General features: G+C 32.6%; 1 protein-coding gene and 1 pseudogene across 1 annotated transcript; one reads left to right on the top strand and one right to left on the bottom strand.

Moving 5' to 3' along the window:
* The first annotated feature begins 405 nt into the window (after positions 1-405).
* Positions 406-6,497, top strand: LOC119614793 (annotated as a pseudogene).
* Positions 6,498-9,510: 3,013 nt separating this feature from the next.
* LOC119614792 (verprolin-like) lies at positions 9,511-15,602 on the bottom strand. Its single transcript, XM_037970900.1, is given in 8 exon segments — positions 9,511-9,696; positions 9,698-9,972; positions 10,039-10,181; positions 10,599-10,984; positions 10,987-11,083; positions 13,583-13,776; positions 14,884-15,182; positions 15,248-15,602. Coding segments are annotated over 8 exon segments (1,935 nt in total).
* Between the last annotated feature and the right edge of the window lie 581 nt (positions 15,603-16,183).

The following is a 16,183-nucleotide window of genomic DNA, read 5'->3' as shown; positions in this document are numbered from 1 at the left end:
GGTGTCATTTCTGCTACATTACACTGTTAACAAAAAAAAAGAAACATAAAATAAAACTATAATGAGTTATAATGCAAATAAATTCTAATAAATAATAGCTTTACTAAAGTAATAAATGCGTAGGCTTATTTCTCTTCTAATAGTAAATCAATAAAAAAGTTAAAAAAAAAATATTTTATTGAATTTGTAAAAATAAAAAATTATAACTTAAATCAGTCTTAAAACTAAAACTAAAGCAAGCACATGTTATTAAGAAGAATTACTTTAAAGTTTAAACACTTTATGGAACTAAAACCATGAGATTATTAAGAAATTACAATAAAAAACAAGTATTTATTAAGTTTAATTGAAATTGAAAAAACAAATACAATTTATATTAATTTTTATTCTCTGCATTAATTACAGATGGCTATACCCCCCTCCCCCGGGTCCGCCACCACCACCAGGTCCTCCTCCACCACCTACAATGGGTGGTTTAAAATTGGGCGGAGGTGCTGCCGGCGGTGCTGATCCCCGTTCTGCATTATTACAATCCATACAAAAGGGTACAAAATTAAAGAAAACCACAACGGTAGACAAAAGTGTTCCTGCCTTGGCGGGTAAAATATGTGATGGTGGTTCACCTAAACGTCAAACTACTGTGGGATCTAATAATATAAGCAATAACAATAATAATATAGGCAATGGAGCCCCTAAATTGGGTGGTCTATTTGAGGGTTTAACCTCTATGCCGAAATTGAAACCGGTCAATGGTAGTAGAAGTAAGTTTATGCGTTTCTTGTAAAACTTTAGATCAAATTTTATTTAACTTTTCTTTATTTCTTAGCAACCCGCCTCAAGCGTGGCAACGTCTGCCAATAATCGCAGTAATAGTCCTCCATCATCTAATAACACCTCAACTACAGCTTCATCTAATAATGGTCCTTTGGATTTAATGCTGAACTAACGAAACATTTAACTTTGAAACGTCAAAAGCAACAACAGTTGCAACAGCCAACATCAACAACAACAGCTCCACCGCCACCCACCTCCTCAAACACATATCAATGCTACCGAAGCTAATTTGAAAACAAATAGAGGACCACCGCCACACAACCACCATCACAGCCTCCTAAAAATTTATCAACGGTATGTGAAGTTATCAAGATCAAGCTATAGGTAGCAGCATAGTCTATAGCCTGGACAATATTCTAGTCTGGACTATAGTTAAGCCTATAGTCTGGACTATAGTCTAGTCTATAGTCTGGGCTATGGTCTAGTCTATATTTTAGTCTAGATTCTGACAATAGCCTATTCTATAGTCTAGTCCACAGTCTGGCCTATAGTCAATATTCTGGATTAATCTGTAATATAATAGTCTAGTCTGTAATCTGGATTATAGCCTATAGTCCGGATTGTAGTTAAATCTAAGCTTGGGTTATAGTATAAATTCAGACTGGATTACAGTCTAGTCTATAATCTGGTCTATAGTCTAGTCTATAGTCTGCACTATAGTCTAGTCTATAGTCTTTACTATAGTCTACAATCTAGTCTAAATTCAGGACTACACTTTATTCTATAGTGTAGAACATAATCTAGTCTATATTCTGGACTATAGTCTAGTGTATAGCCTACACTATAGTATAGTTTATAACCTGTACTATAGTCTAGGTTATAGCCTATACTATAGTCTAGTTTATATTCTATACTATAGTCTATTGTGTAGTCTGGACTATAGTCTGCGCTATAATCTAGTCTAAAGTCTGGGCTATACTACAGTTTGGGCTATAGTCAAGTCTACAGTGTGGACTATAGTCTGTACTATAGATATATGTTCTGAATACAGTCTTGCCTATAGACTGGACTACAGTCCTAGTCTAAAGTCTGTAGTCTAATCTATTGTCTAGACTATAGTATGTTCTATATTCTGGACTATAGTCTAGTTTATAGTCTGGAATATAGTCTACTCTATAGTCTGGAGTAAAGTTTACTCTATTGTATCGACTATAGTCTACTCTGTAGTCTGGGCTATAGTCTACTATATAGTCTGCCTATAGTCCAGTCTATACTATAGTCTAGTCTAAAGTCTGGACTATAGTTTAGTCTATAGCCTAGTCTATTGTCTAGTTTTGACTATAGACTCTTATATAACCTGGACTATTGTCTAGTCTATTGTATGGGCTATTGTCTGAAGTCAAGTTTTGTCTTTCGCTATACAAAAAATGTTTACATTTGTATTTCTTTTCTACTTCCCAGAGTACTTCCGATTCTCTACTAGAAAAGAATAAAACCAATGGATCTTCAAACAAATGTACGTTCATTTATATTTTCCAATAATGAAGCTTCTTCAACAAAACAATCACCACCACCGCCACCACCTACAATATCCGATAAATTTATGGATAAAATCAATACGGGCGGTAGTGTTCGAAGCAAAGCGGCCAATTTGAAGTAAGTACATTTCAACTTCAATATCTTTCTATTTTTTTTTTTTGTTCTTTATCTATCTCTCTAGACTTTCTCATTACATTTTTCGGATATATACATAAATACATATATATATTTGAGACATATAAGTAGTGTAGGTTTTTTTCTGTTGTTGTTAAATATATATTATTTTTTAATATTTATAATGTACTTTAAAGAAAGAATTATTCATCATTTTGTTTGGTTATTAATTATTATTTAAAAATGTACATACATGCATACAGTTACTATAAACATTTAAATATGTTTGTATATGTGTACTATTTAAATTGTATAATTTCGTTATAAATATTCATTTCATTTCAATTACTTTATTCAACTTTATTTTCTTTTGCATTTTTTTTTTTTGTATATTTATGAAAATATGGAAAAAAGTATTTTGTTAAACAAAGATATTTGTTGACAGTTTAGATCGGTGAACATTATTATTAGAGTTATACTGGTTGGTTGAGTGGAAAAGCCAAAGAATATTCTACAAAAATTTAATTAACATTAAATTTAATATAGATTAAAAAATGGACTAGATTATAGACAGGACTAGGCTATAGACTACAGAATAGACTATAGAATAGACTATAGAAATAGACTATAGAATAGACTATATACTAGACTATAGACTAGACTATAGACTAGACTATAGACTAGACTATAGAATCGACTATAGAATAGACTATAGACTAGACTATAGACTAGACCTATAGAATAACTATAGACTAGACTAGACTAGACTATATAATAGACTTAGACTACTATACTAGACTATAGACTACGACTATAGACTATAGACTAGACTATAGACTAGACTATAGACTAGACTATAGACTAGACTAGACTAGACTATAGACTAGACTATAGACTAGACTATAGACTAGACTAGATAGACTAGACTAGACTAGACTAGACTATAGACTAGACTATAGAACTAGACTATAGACTAGACTATAGACTAGACTATAGACTAGACTATAGACTAGACTATAGACTAGACTATAGACATAGACTATAGACTAGACTATAGACTAGACTATAGACTAGACTATAGACTAGACTATAGACTAGACTATAGACTAGACTATAGACTAGACTATAGACTAGACTATAGACTAGACTATAGACTAGACTATAGACTAGACTATAGACTAGACTATAGACTAGACTATAGAATAGACTATAGACTAAACTATAGACTAGACTATAGACTAGACTATAGACTAGACTAGAAGACTAGACTATAGAATAGACTAATAGAATAGACTATAGACTAGACTATAGACTAGACTATAGAATAGACTATAGACTAGACTATAGACTAGACTATAGACTAGACTATGACTAGACTATAGACTAGACTATAGACTAGACTATAGACTAGACTATAGACTAGACTAGACTAGACTAAGACTAGACTATAGACTAGACTATAGACTAGACTATAGACTAGACTATAGACTAGACTATAGACTAGACTATAGACTAGACTATAGAACTAGACTATAGACTGACTATAGACTAGACTATAGACTAGACTATAGACTAGACTAGACTATAGACTAGACTATAGACTAGACTATAGACTAGACTATAGACTAGGCTAATAGACTAGACTATAGACTAGACTATAGAATAGACTATAGACTAGACTATAGACTAGACTATAGATATAGACTAGACTATAGACTAGACTATAGACTAGACTATAGACTAGACTATAGAAACTAGACTACAGACTAGACTATAGACTTGACTATAGACTAGACTATAGACTAGACTATAAGACTAGACTATAGACTAGACTATGGATTAGACTATAGACTAGACTTTAGACTAGACTATAAACTTAACTATAGACTAGACCATAGACTAGACTTAGGCTAGATTATAGACTAGACTATAGACTAGACTATAGACTAGACTATAGACTAGCATATAAACTAGACTATAGACTAGAATATAGACTAGCCTATAAACTCGACTATAGACTAGACTGTAGAATAGACGATAGATTAGACTAGACTAAAGACTAGGCTATGGATTAGACTATAAACAATAGATTTAACTATAGACTGGACTATAGACAGACTATATACTAGACTATAGACTAGACTATAGACTAGACTATAGACTAGACTATAGACTAGACTACAGACTAGACTATAGACTAGACTACAGACTAGACTATAGACTAGACTATAGACTAGACTATATACTAGACTATATACTAGACTATAGACTATATTAGGGACTAGACTATAGACTAGAATATAAACTAAATTAAATCCACTATAAACTAAATTATTGAAATGTTTTTTTTTTTTTTTTTTTTGTTAGTTATAATATAATTTCAAAAAAAAAATTGGTTTATTAAAATTTTGTTGTAAAATTATTTTTATTTTTAGTATATTTTATGTTTGTTTATTTGATTTCTTTTTCTTTTCGATTTTTTTCCGTTTTCAACAGTATGACTTTAGGGAATAATAATGTATTTGTAAATAATAATAACAACAACAATAATAATAATACAACAACATCAACAACATCCATAAATTCCCAAAACACTATAAACCATATGAACAACAACAGCCACAGCAACAACAGCTTATCGTCATCATCGTCGTCGTCATTGGTCACATCATCGGTTGCATCTGGTGATCATTGCGTAATTTAGCACCCAATAGATCAACACTATTTGGTGGTGGTACTGGTAATAGTGGTGGCAATAGTAGTTATAATAGTAATGGTATTATTGATAATACCACCAACACAGTCAGTCCCATCGGCCTCAGCTTCACCCTCACCACCCACTAAATCACCATTGCCAACGTTGAAACCAAATCATGGCAAACCAAATTTTGCCCCCAAACCACCAGGTTTGCAAAAATTGGCTTTGGCTAATAATGGTCAAAGACCGGGTGTAGCTCGTCATCATAGTATGAAATCGCCAAGGTATATAAGAAACAAAACTACAATTTTATAAACATTTTTCTCTCTTTCTCTCTCACTCTCATAAACATATCTCGCCTATAAAAAATGCTTACTTTATTACAAAAACAAGAGCTTTTAACATATCAATCACCTTCAAATAAAACCTAATCTACACCAATATCTAATCATTCCTAAAAAAACCTAAACCAAATATTAATTATAATAATAGTTAAATATTTTGTAATTTATAAGCTTTTAAACAAAAATAATTTGGTAACTAATTTTTATTTTGACTAAAATTATGAAAAACTAATTGGTTTTAAATTGAGGCTTTTTTAATTTGGCTAAATAATCCTGGTCTTGTAGTATAAAAAATATCTATGAATTTTTTTTATATTTTTAATGTTTTTTTCGTGATTTTAATTTTCTTTTAACAGATCACCCCCTATAAGCGCTAATACTGAAGTAGGAGGTATAGTATTTCCCACACAACAGCATTTTTGGTACTATGCGCACACCTTTTGCCCAATCACAGGAGGCCATTAATTCAGGTTTACGCACAGCACCACAACCGCCCTTGGTAAGTTTGAACTTCTTAAAATAAACGATAAATTTTTAATATTCATGTTGGTTTCTATTACCTTAGGTCGCCCTACTGTGGCTCCTCCCAAACCTCCCAGCGTTAAGCACCACCACCCCCTACACCAGCCCGGCAAGTACTTCCAATTCAAATTTAAATCTCTCATCTACTTCTGTATCATCATCGAATGCCGCTGGTCCCATAAGTGCCGTTAACACTGCTCTCATTTCACAGGCTAGCATTTCCTCATCACCCTCATCGACCCAACCACCCTCCACTTCTTCGTCTACGAACAGTGTGTCTGCTTTAAGAGATCAATTCCGTTCGGGTGTAAACTTCAACTCCTCCACCACCACCTCCACCTTCTACGACAACGAAAACAACGAGTAGCCCTTTAAGCAGTAATAAATCACCGAAGCCCATTATATTGAATGGGGGACCCATCAATGCACCACCATTGCCTCCGCACAGAACATGCCCGGCACCGCCACCACCACTCAGACAGACAAGTAATAATGTAAGTTGGTAAACGATTTTTAATTAGTTTTTAATAGTATTTAGGCTACAGATTAGATTATAGACTAGAATACAGGCTATACTACAGACTAGACTGTGGACAAGACTAAACTAGACTATACATTAGACTATAGACTACACACTATAGAATATAGATATGGACTAGACTACATAATATACTATAGACTAGACTATATACTAAACTATAGACTAGACTATATACTAAACTATAGACTACACTATATACTAAAACTATAGACTAGATTACAGACTAGACTACAGACTAGACTACAGACTGGACTACAGACTATACTATACACTAAATACCAGACTATAGAATAGACTATAGAATAGACTATAGACGACTATAGACTAGACTATAGACTAGACTATATACTAGACTATAGACTAGACTATAGACTAAACTATAGACTAGACTATAAACTAGACTATAGACTAGACTATAAACTAGACTATACACTAGACTATAGACTAGACTATAGACTAGACTATAGACTAGACTATAGACTAGACTATAGACTAGACTATAGACTAGACTATAGACTAGACTATAGACTAGACTATAGACTAGACTATAGACTAGACTATAGACTAGACTATAGACTAGACTATAGACTAGACTATAGACAAGACTATAGACAAGACTATAGACTAGACTATAAATTATAGACTATACTATAAATTATAGACTAGACTAAAGATTACACTATAAATTATAGACTAGACTATTGAATAGACTATATACCAGACTGTAGACTAGATATAGACTACACTATGGACTAGACTATAGTCTATACTAAAGACTAGACTATAGACTAGACTATAGACTAGACTATAGTCTTGACTATAGACTAGACTATAGACTAGACTATAGACTAGACTATAGTCTTGACTATAGACTAGACTATAGATAGTCTTGACTATAGACTAGACTATAGACTAGACTATAGTCTTGACTATAGACTAGACTATAGACTATAGTCTTGACTATAGACTAGACTATAGACTAGACTATAGACTAGACTATAGACTAGACTATAGACTAGACTATAGACTAGACTATAGACTAGACTATAGACTAGACTATAGACTAGACTATAGACTAGACTATAGACTAGACTATAGACTAGACTATAGACTAGACTATAGACTAGACTATAGACTAGACTATAGACTATACTATAGACTAGACTATATACTAGACTACAGACTAGACTATAGACTAGACTACAGACTAGACTATAGACTAGACTATAGACTAGACTATAGACTAGCCTATAGACTAGACAATAGACTCGACTATAGACTAGACTATAGACTCGACTATAGACTAGACTATAGACTCGACTATAGAATAGACTATAGACTCGACTATGGACTAGATACAGACTAGATATAGACTCGACTATAGACTAGACTATAGACTCGACTATAGACTAGACTATAGACTCGACTGTAGAATAGACTATAGACTCGACTATAGTCGAGTCTCTAGTCTAGTCTATAGTCGAGTCTATAGTCTATTCTACAGTCGAGTCTATAGTCTAGTCTATAGTCGAGTCTATAGTCTAGTCTATAGTCGAGTCTATAGTCTAGTCTGTAATCTAGTCCATAGTCGAGTCTATAGTCTATTCTATAGTCGAGTCTATAGTCTAGTCTATAGTCGAGTCTATAGTCTAGTCTATAGTCGAGTCTATTGTCTAGTCTATAGGCTAGTCTATAGTCTAGTCTATAGTCTAGTCTATAGTCTAGTCTGTAGTCTAGTCTATAGTCTAGTCTGTAGTCTAGTATATAGTCTAGTCTATAGTATAGTCTATAGTCTAGTCTATAGTCTAGTCTAGTCTATAGTCTAGTCTATAGTCTAGTCTATAGTCTAGTCTATAGTCTAGTCTATAGTCTAGTCTATAGTCTAGTCTATAGTCTAGTCTATAGTCTAGTCTATAGTCTAGTCTATAGTCTAGTCTATAGTCTAGTCTATAGTCTAGTCTATAGTCTAGTCTATAGTCAAGACTATAGTCTATAGTCTAGTCTATAGTCAAGACTATAGTCTAGTCTATAGTCTAGTCTATAGTCAAGACTATAGTCTATAGTCTAGTCTATAGTCAAGACTATAGTCTAGTCTATAGTCTAGTCTATAGTCTAGTCTATAGTCAAGACTATAGTCTAGTCTATAGTCTAGTCTATAGTCTAGTCTTTAGTATAGACTATAGTCTAGTCCATAGTGTAGTCTATATCTAGTCTACAGTCTGGTATATAGTCTATTCAATAGTCTAGTCTATAATTTATAGTGTAATCTTTAGTCTAGTCTATAATTTATAGTATAGTCTATAATTTATAGTCTAGTCTATAGTCTTGTCTATAGTCTTGTCTATAGTCTAGTCTATAGTCTAGTCTATAGTCTAGTCTATAGTCTAGTCTATAGTCTAGTCTATAGTCTAGTCTATAGTCTAGTCTATAGTCTAGTCTATAGTCTAGTCTATAGTCTAGTCTATAGTCTAGTCTATAGTCTAGTCTATAGTCTAGTCTATAGTCTAGTGTATAGTCTAGTTTATAGTCTAGTCTATAGTCTAGTTTATAGTCTAGTCTATAGTTTAGTCTATCTAGTCTATAGTCTAGTATATAGTCTAGTCTATAGTCTAGTCTATAGTCTAGTCTATAGTCTATTCTATAGTCTATTCTATAGTCTGGTATTTAGTGTATAGTATAGTCTGTAGTCCAGTCTGTAGTCTAGTCTGTAGTCTAGTCTGTAATCTAGTCTATAGTTTAGTATATAGTGTAGTCTATAGTTTAGTATATAGTCTAGTCTATAGTTTAGTATATAGTCTAGTCTATAGTATATTATGTAGTCTAGTCCATATGTCTATATTCTATAGTGTGTAGTCTATAGTCTAATGTATAGTCTAGTTTAGTCTTGTCCACAGTCTAGTCTGTAGTATAGCCTGTATTCTAGTCTATAATCTAATCTGTAGCCTAAATTACTATATTAAAAACTAATTAAAAATCGTTTACCAACTTACATTATTACTTGTCTGTCTGAGTGGTGGTGGCGGTGCCGGGCATGTTCTGTGCGGAGGCAATGGTGGTGCATTGATGGGTCCCCCATTCAATATAATGGGCTTCGGTGATTTATTACTGCTTAAAGGGCTACTCGTTGTTTTCGTTGTCGTAGAAGGTGGAGGTGGTGGTGGAGGGAGTTGAAGTTACACCCGAACGGAATTGATCTCTTAAAGCAGACACACTGTTCGTAGACGAAGAAGTGGAGGGTGGTTGGGTCGATGAGGGTGATGAGGAAATGCTAGCCTGTGAAATGAGAGCAGTGTTAACGGCACTTATGGGACCAGCGGCATTCGATGATGATACAGAAGTAGATGAGAGATTTAAATTTGAATGGAAGTACTGCGGGCTGGTGTAGGGGGGTGGTGGTGGCTTAACGCTGGGAGGTTTGGGAGGAGCCACAGTAGGGCGACCTAAGGTAATAGAAAACAACATGAATATTAAAAATTTATCGTTTATTTTAAGAAGTTCAAACTTACCCAAGGGCGGTTGTGGTGCTGTGCGTAAACCTGAATTAATGGCCTCCTGTGATTGGGCAAAAGGTGTGCGCATAGTACCAAAATGCTGTTGTGTGGGAAATACTATACCTCCTACTTCAGTATTAGCGCTTATAGGGGGTGATCTGTTAAAAGAAAATTAAAATCACGAAAAAAACATTAAAAATATAAAAAAAATTCATAGATATTTTTTTATACTACAAGACCAGGATTATTTAGCCAAATTAAAAAGCCTCAATTTAAAACCAATTAGTTTTTCATAATTTTAGTCAAAATAAAAATTAGTTACCAAATTATTTTTGTTTAAAAGCTTATAAATTACAAAATATTTAACTATTATTATAATTAATATTTGGTTTAGGTTTTTTTAGGAATGATTAGAATATTGGTGTAGATTAGGTTTTATTTGAAGGTGATTGATATTGTTAAAAGCTCTTGTTTTTGTAATAAAGTAAGCATTTTTTATAGGCGAGATATGTTTATGAGAGTGAGAGAGAAAGAGAGAAAAATGTTTATAAAATTGTAGTTTGTTTCTTATATACCTTGGCGATTTCATACTATGATGACGAGCTACACCCGGTCTTTGACCATTATTAGCCAAAGCCAATTTTTGCAAACCTGGTGGTTTGGGGGCAAAATTTGGTTTGCCATGATTTGGTTTCAACGTTGGCAATGGTGATTTAGTGGGTGGTGAGGGTGAAGCTGAGGCCGATGGACTGACTGTGTTGGTGGTATTATCAATAATACCATTACTATTATAACTACTATTGCCACCACTATTACCAGTACCACCACCAAATAGTGTTGATCTATTGGGTGCTAAATTACGCAATGATCCACCAGATGCAACCGATGATGTGACCAATGACGACGACGATGATGACGATAAGCTGTTGTTGCTGTGGCTGTTGTTGTTCATATGGTTATAGTGTTTTGGGAATTTATGGATGTTGTTGATGTTGTTGTATTATTATTATTGTTGTTGTTATTATTATTTACAAATACATTATTATTCCCTAAAGTCATACTGTTGAAAACGGAAAAAAATCGAAAAGAAAAAGAAATCAAATAAACAAACATAAAATATACTAAAAATAAAAATAATTTTACAACAAAATTTTAATAAACCAATTTTTTTTTTTGAAATTATATTATAACTAACAAAAAAAAAAAAAAAAAAACATTTTCAATAATTTAGTTTATAGTGGATTTAATTTAGTTTATATTCTAGTCTATAGTCTAGTCCCTAATATAGTCTATAGTCTAGTATATAGTCTAGTATATAGTCTAGTCTATAGTCTAGTCTATAGTCTAGTCTGTAGTCTAGTCTATAGTCTAGTCTGTAGTCTAGTCTATAGTCTAGTCTATAGTCTAGTCTATAGTCTAGTCTATAGTCTAGTATATAGTCTGTCTATAGTCCAGTCTATAGTTAAATCTATTGTTTATAGTCTAATCCATAGCCTAGTCTTTAGTCTAGTCTAATCTATAGTCTATTCTACAGTCTAGTCTATAGTCGAGTTTATAGGCTAGTCTATATTCTAGTCTATAGTCTAGTTTATAGGCTAGTCTATAGTCTAGTCTATAGTCTAGTCTATAGTCTAGTCTATAATCTAGCCTAAGTCTAGTCTATGGTCTAGTCTATAGTTAAGTTTATAGTCTAGTCTAAAGTCTAGTCTATAGTCTAATCCATAGTCTAGTCTATAGTCTAGTCTTATAGTCTAGTCTATAGTCTAGTCTATAGTCAAGTCTATAGTCTAGTCTGTAGTCTAGTCTATAGTCTAGTCTATAGTCTAGTCTATAGTCTAGTCTATAGTCTAGTCTATATCTATAGTCTAGTCTATAGTCTAGTCTATAGTCTATTCTATAGTCTAGTCTATAGTCTAGTCTATAGCCTAGTCTATAGTCTAGTCTATAGTCTAGTCTATAGTCTAGTCTATACTAGTCTAGTCTATAGTCTAGTCTATAGTCTAGTCTATAGTCTAGTCTATAGTCTAGTCTATAGTCTAGTCTATAGTCTAGTCTATAGTCTAGTCTATAGTCTAGTCTATAGTCTAGTCTATAGTCTAGTCTATAGTCTAGTCTATAGTCTAGTCTATAGTCTAGTCTATAGTCTAGTCTATAGTCTAGTCTATAGTCTAGTCTATAGTCTAGTCTATAGTCTATCTATAGTCTAGTCTATAGTCTAGTCTATAGTCTATCTATAGTCTATTCTATAGTCTAGTCTATAGTCTAGTCTATAGTCTATTCTATAGTCTAGTCTATAGTCTAGTCTATAGTCTATTCTATAGTCTAGTCTATAGTCTAGTCTATAGTCTAGTCTATAGTCTAGTCTATAGTCTAGTCTATAGTCTAGTCTATAGTCTAGTCTATAGTCTAGTCTATAGTCTAGTCTATAGTCTAGTCTATAGTCTAGTCTATAGTCTAGTCTATAGTCTAGTCTATAGTCTAGTCTATAGTCTAGTCTATAGTCTAGTCTATAGTCTAGTCTATAGTCTAGTCTATAGTCTAGTCTATAGTCTGTCTATAGTCTAGTCTATAGTCTAGTCTATAGTCTAGTCTATAGTCTAGTCTATAGTCTAGTCTATAGTCTAGTCTATAGTCTAGTATATAGTCTCTAGGTAGTCTATAGTCTAGTCTATAGTCTAGTCTATAGTCTAGTCTATAGTCTAGTCTATAGTCTAGTCTATAGTCTAGTCTATAGTCTATAGTCTTGTCTATAGTCTAGTCTATAGTCTAGTCTATAGTCTAGTATATAGTCTAGTCTATAGTCTAGTCTATAGTCTATCTATAGTCTAGTCTATAGTCTAGTCTATAGTCTATTCTATAGTCGATTCTATAGTCTAGTCTATAGTCTAGTCTATAGTCTAGTCTATAGTCTAGTATATAGTCTATTCTATAGGTCTATTCTATAGTCTATTCTATAGTCTATTCTGTAGTCTATAGCCTAGTCCTGTCTATAATCTAGTCCATTTTTTAATCTATATTAAATTTAATGTTAATTAAATTTTTGTAGAATATTCTTTGGCTTTTCCACTCAACCAACCAGTATAACTCTAATAATAATGTTCACCGATCTAAACTGTCAACAAATATCTTTGTTTAACAAAATACTTTTTTCCATATTTTCATAAATATACAAAAAAAAAAAAAATGCAAAAGAAAATAAAGTTGAATAAAGTAAATTGAAATGAAATGAATATTTATAACGAAATTATACAATTTAAATAGTACACATATACAAACATATTTAAATGTTTATAGTAACTGTATGCATGTATGTACATTTTTAAATAATAATTAATAACCAAACAAAATGATGAATAATTCTTTCTTTAAAGTACATTATAAATATTAAAAAAATAATATATATTTAACAACAACAGAAAAAAACCTACACTACTTATATGTCTCAAATATATATATGTATTTATGTATATATCAGAAAAATGTAATGAGAAAGTCTAGAGAGATAGATAAAGAACAAAAAAAAAAAAATAGAAAGATATTGAAGTTGAAATGTACTTACTTCAAATTGGCCGCTTTGCTTCGAACACTACCGCCCGTATTGATTTTATCCATAAATTTATCGGATATTGTAGGTGGTGGCGGTGGTGGTGATTGTTTTGTTGAAGAAGCTTCATTATTGGAAAATATAAATGAACGTACATTTGTTGAAGATCCATTGGTTTTATTCTTTTCTAGTAGAGAATCGGAAGTACTCTGGGAAGTAGAAAAGAAATACAAATGTAAACATTTTTTGTATAGCGAAAGACAAAACTTGACTTCAGACAATAGCCCATACAATAGACTAGACAATAGTCCAGGTTATATAAGAGTCTATAGTCAAACTAGACAATAGACTAGGCTATAGACTAAACTATAGTCCAGACTTTAGACTAGACTATAGTATAGACTGGACTATAGGCAGACTATATAGTAGACTATAGCCCAGACTACAGAGTAGACTATAGTCGATACAATAGAGTAAACTTTACTCCAGACTATAGAGTAGACTATATTCCAGACTATAAACTAGACTATAGTCCAGAATATAGAACATACTATAGTCTAGACAATAGATTAGACTACAGACTTTAGACTAGACTGTAGTCCAGTCTATAGGCAAGACTGTATTCAGAACATATATCTATAGTACAGACTATAGTCCACACTGTAGACTTGACTATAGCCCAAACTGTAGTATAGCCCAGACTTTAGACTAGATTATAGCGCAGACTATAGTCCAGACTACACAATAGACTATAGTATAGAATATAAAACTAGACTATAGTATAGGCTATAACCTAGACTATAGTACAGGTTATAAACTATACTATAGTGTAGGCTATACACTAGACTATAGTCCAGAATATAGACTAGATTATGTTCTACACTATAGAATAAAGTGTAGTCCTGAATTTAGACTAGATTGTAGACTATAGTAAAGACTATAGACTAGACTATAGTGCAGACTATAGACTAGACTATAGACCAGATTATAGACTAGACTGTAATCCAGTCTGAATTTATACTATAACCCAAGCTTAGATTTAACTACAATCCGGACTATAGGCTATAATCCAGATTACAGACTAGACTATTATATTACAGATTAATCCAGAATATTGACTATAGGCCAGACTGTGGACTAGGACTATAGAATAGGCTATTGTCAGAATCTAGACTAAAATATAGACTAGACCATAGCCCAGACTATAGACTAGACTATAGTCCAGACTATAGGCTTAACTATAGTCCAGACTAGAATATTGTCCAGGCTATAGACTATGCTGCTACCTATAGCTTGATCTTGATAACTTCACATACCGTTGATAAATTTTTAGGAGGCTGTGATGGTGGTTGTGGCGGTGGTCCTCTATTTGTTTTCAAATTAGCTTCGGTAGCATTGATATGTGTTTGAGGAGGTGGTGGCGGTGGAGCTGTTGTTGTTGATGTTGGCTGTTGCAACTGTTGTTGCTTTTGACGTTTCAAAGTTAAATGTTTCGTTAGTTCAGCATTAAAATCCAAAGGACCATTATTAGATGAAGCTGTAGTTGAGGTGTTATTAGATGATGGAGGACTATTACTGCGATTATTGGCAGACGTTGCCACGCTTGAGGCGGGTGCTAAGAAATAAAGAAAAGTTAAATAAAATTTGATCTAAAGTTTTACAAGAAACGCATAAACTTACTTCTACTACCATTGACCGGTTTCAATTTCGGCATAGAGGTTAAACCCTCAAATAGACCACCCAATTTAGGGGCTCCATTGCCTATATTATTATTGTTATTGCTTATATTATTAGATCCCACAGTAGTTTGACGTTTAGGTGAACCACCATCACATATTTTACCCGCCAAGGCAGGAACACTTTTGTCTACCGTTGTGGTTTTCTTTAATTTTGTACCCTTTTGTATGGATTGTAATAATGCAGAACGGGGATCAGCACCGCCGGCAGCACCTCCGCCCAATTTTAAACCACCCATTGTAGGTGGTGGAGGAGGACCTGGTGGTGGTGGCGGACCCGGGGGAGGGGGTATAGCCATCTGTAATTAATGCAGAGAATAAAAATTAATATAAATTGTATTTGTTTTTTCAATTTCAATTAAACTTAATAAATACTTGTTTTTTATTGTAATTTCTTAATAATCTCATGGTTTTAGTTCCATAAAGTGTTTAAACTTTAAAGTAATTCTTCTTAATAACATGTGCTTGCTTTAGTTTTAGTTTTAAGACTGATTTAAGTTATAATTTTTTATTTTTACAAATTCAATAAAATATTTTTTTTTTAACTTTTTTATTGATTTACTATTAGAAGAGAAATAAGCCTACGCATTTATTACTTTAGTAAAGCTATTATTTATTAGATTTATTTGCATTATAACTCATTATAGTTTTATTTTATGTTTCTTTTTTTTTGTTAACAGTGTAATGTAGCAGAAATGACACCAGTTTTAGATATTTAAGTTTTAAATCTATATACTTTTTTAAAGATTGTTTATAAAACTATTTGTTACTCTGTGTATTATTATTTTTTATCTACCTACAGTTTCATCAATTGGTTTGGCCACCAAATGCAAAGAAATTACAATTGTGGAGAAATAAAATCTCTTGTCAAATACAAATC

The sequence above is a fragment of the Lucilia sericata genome, unplaced genomic scaffold, assembly GCF_015586225.1.
Source record: "Lucilia sericata isolate MDLA Ls3-8-SP2 unplaced genomic scaffold, ASM1558622v1 Contig003420F_arrow, whole genome shotgun sequence".
NCBI classification, from domain to species: Eukaryota; Metazoa; Arthropoda; class Insecta; order Diptera; family Calliphoridae; genus Lucilia; species Lucilia sericata.
Note: the sequence above shows the minus strand (reverse complement) of the source record. Positions and strands in the feature narration are given on the sequence as shown.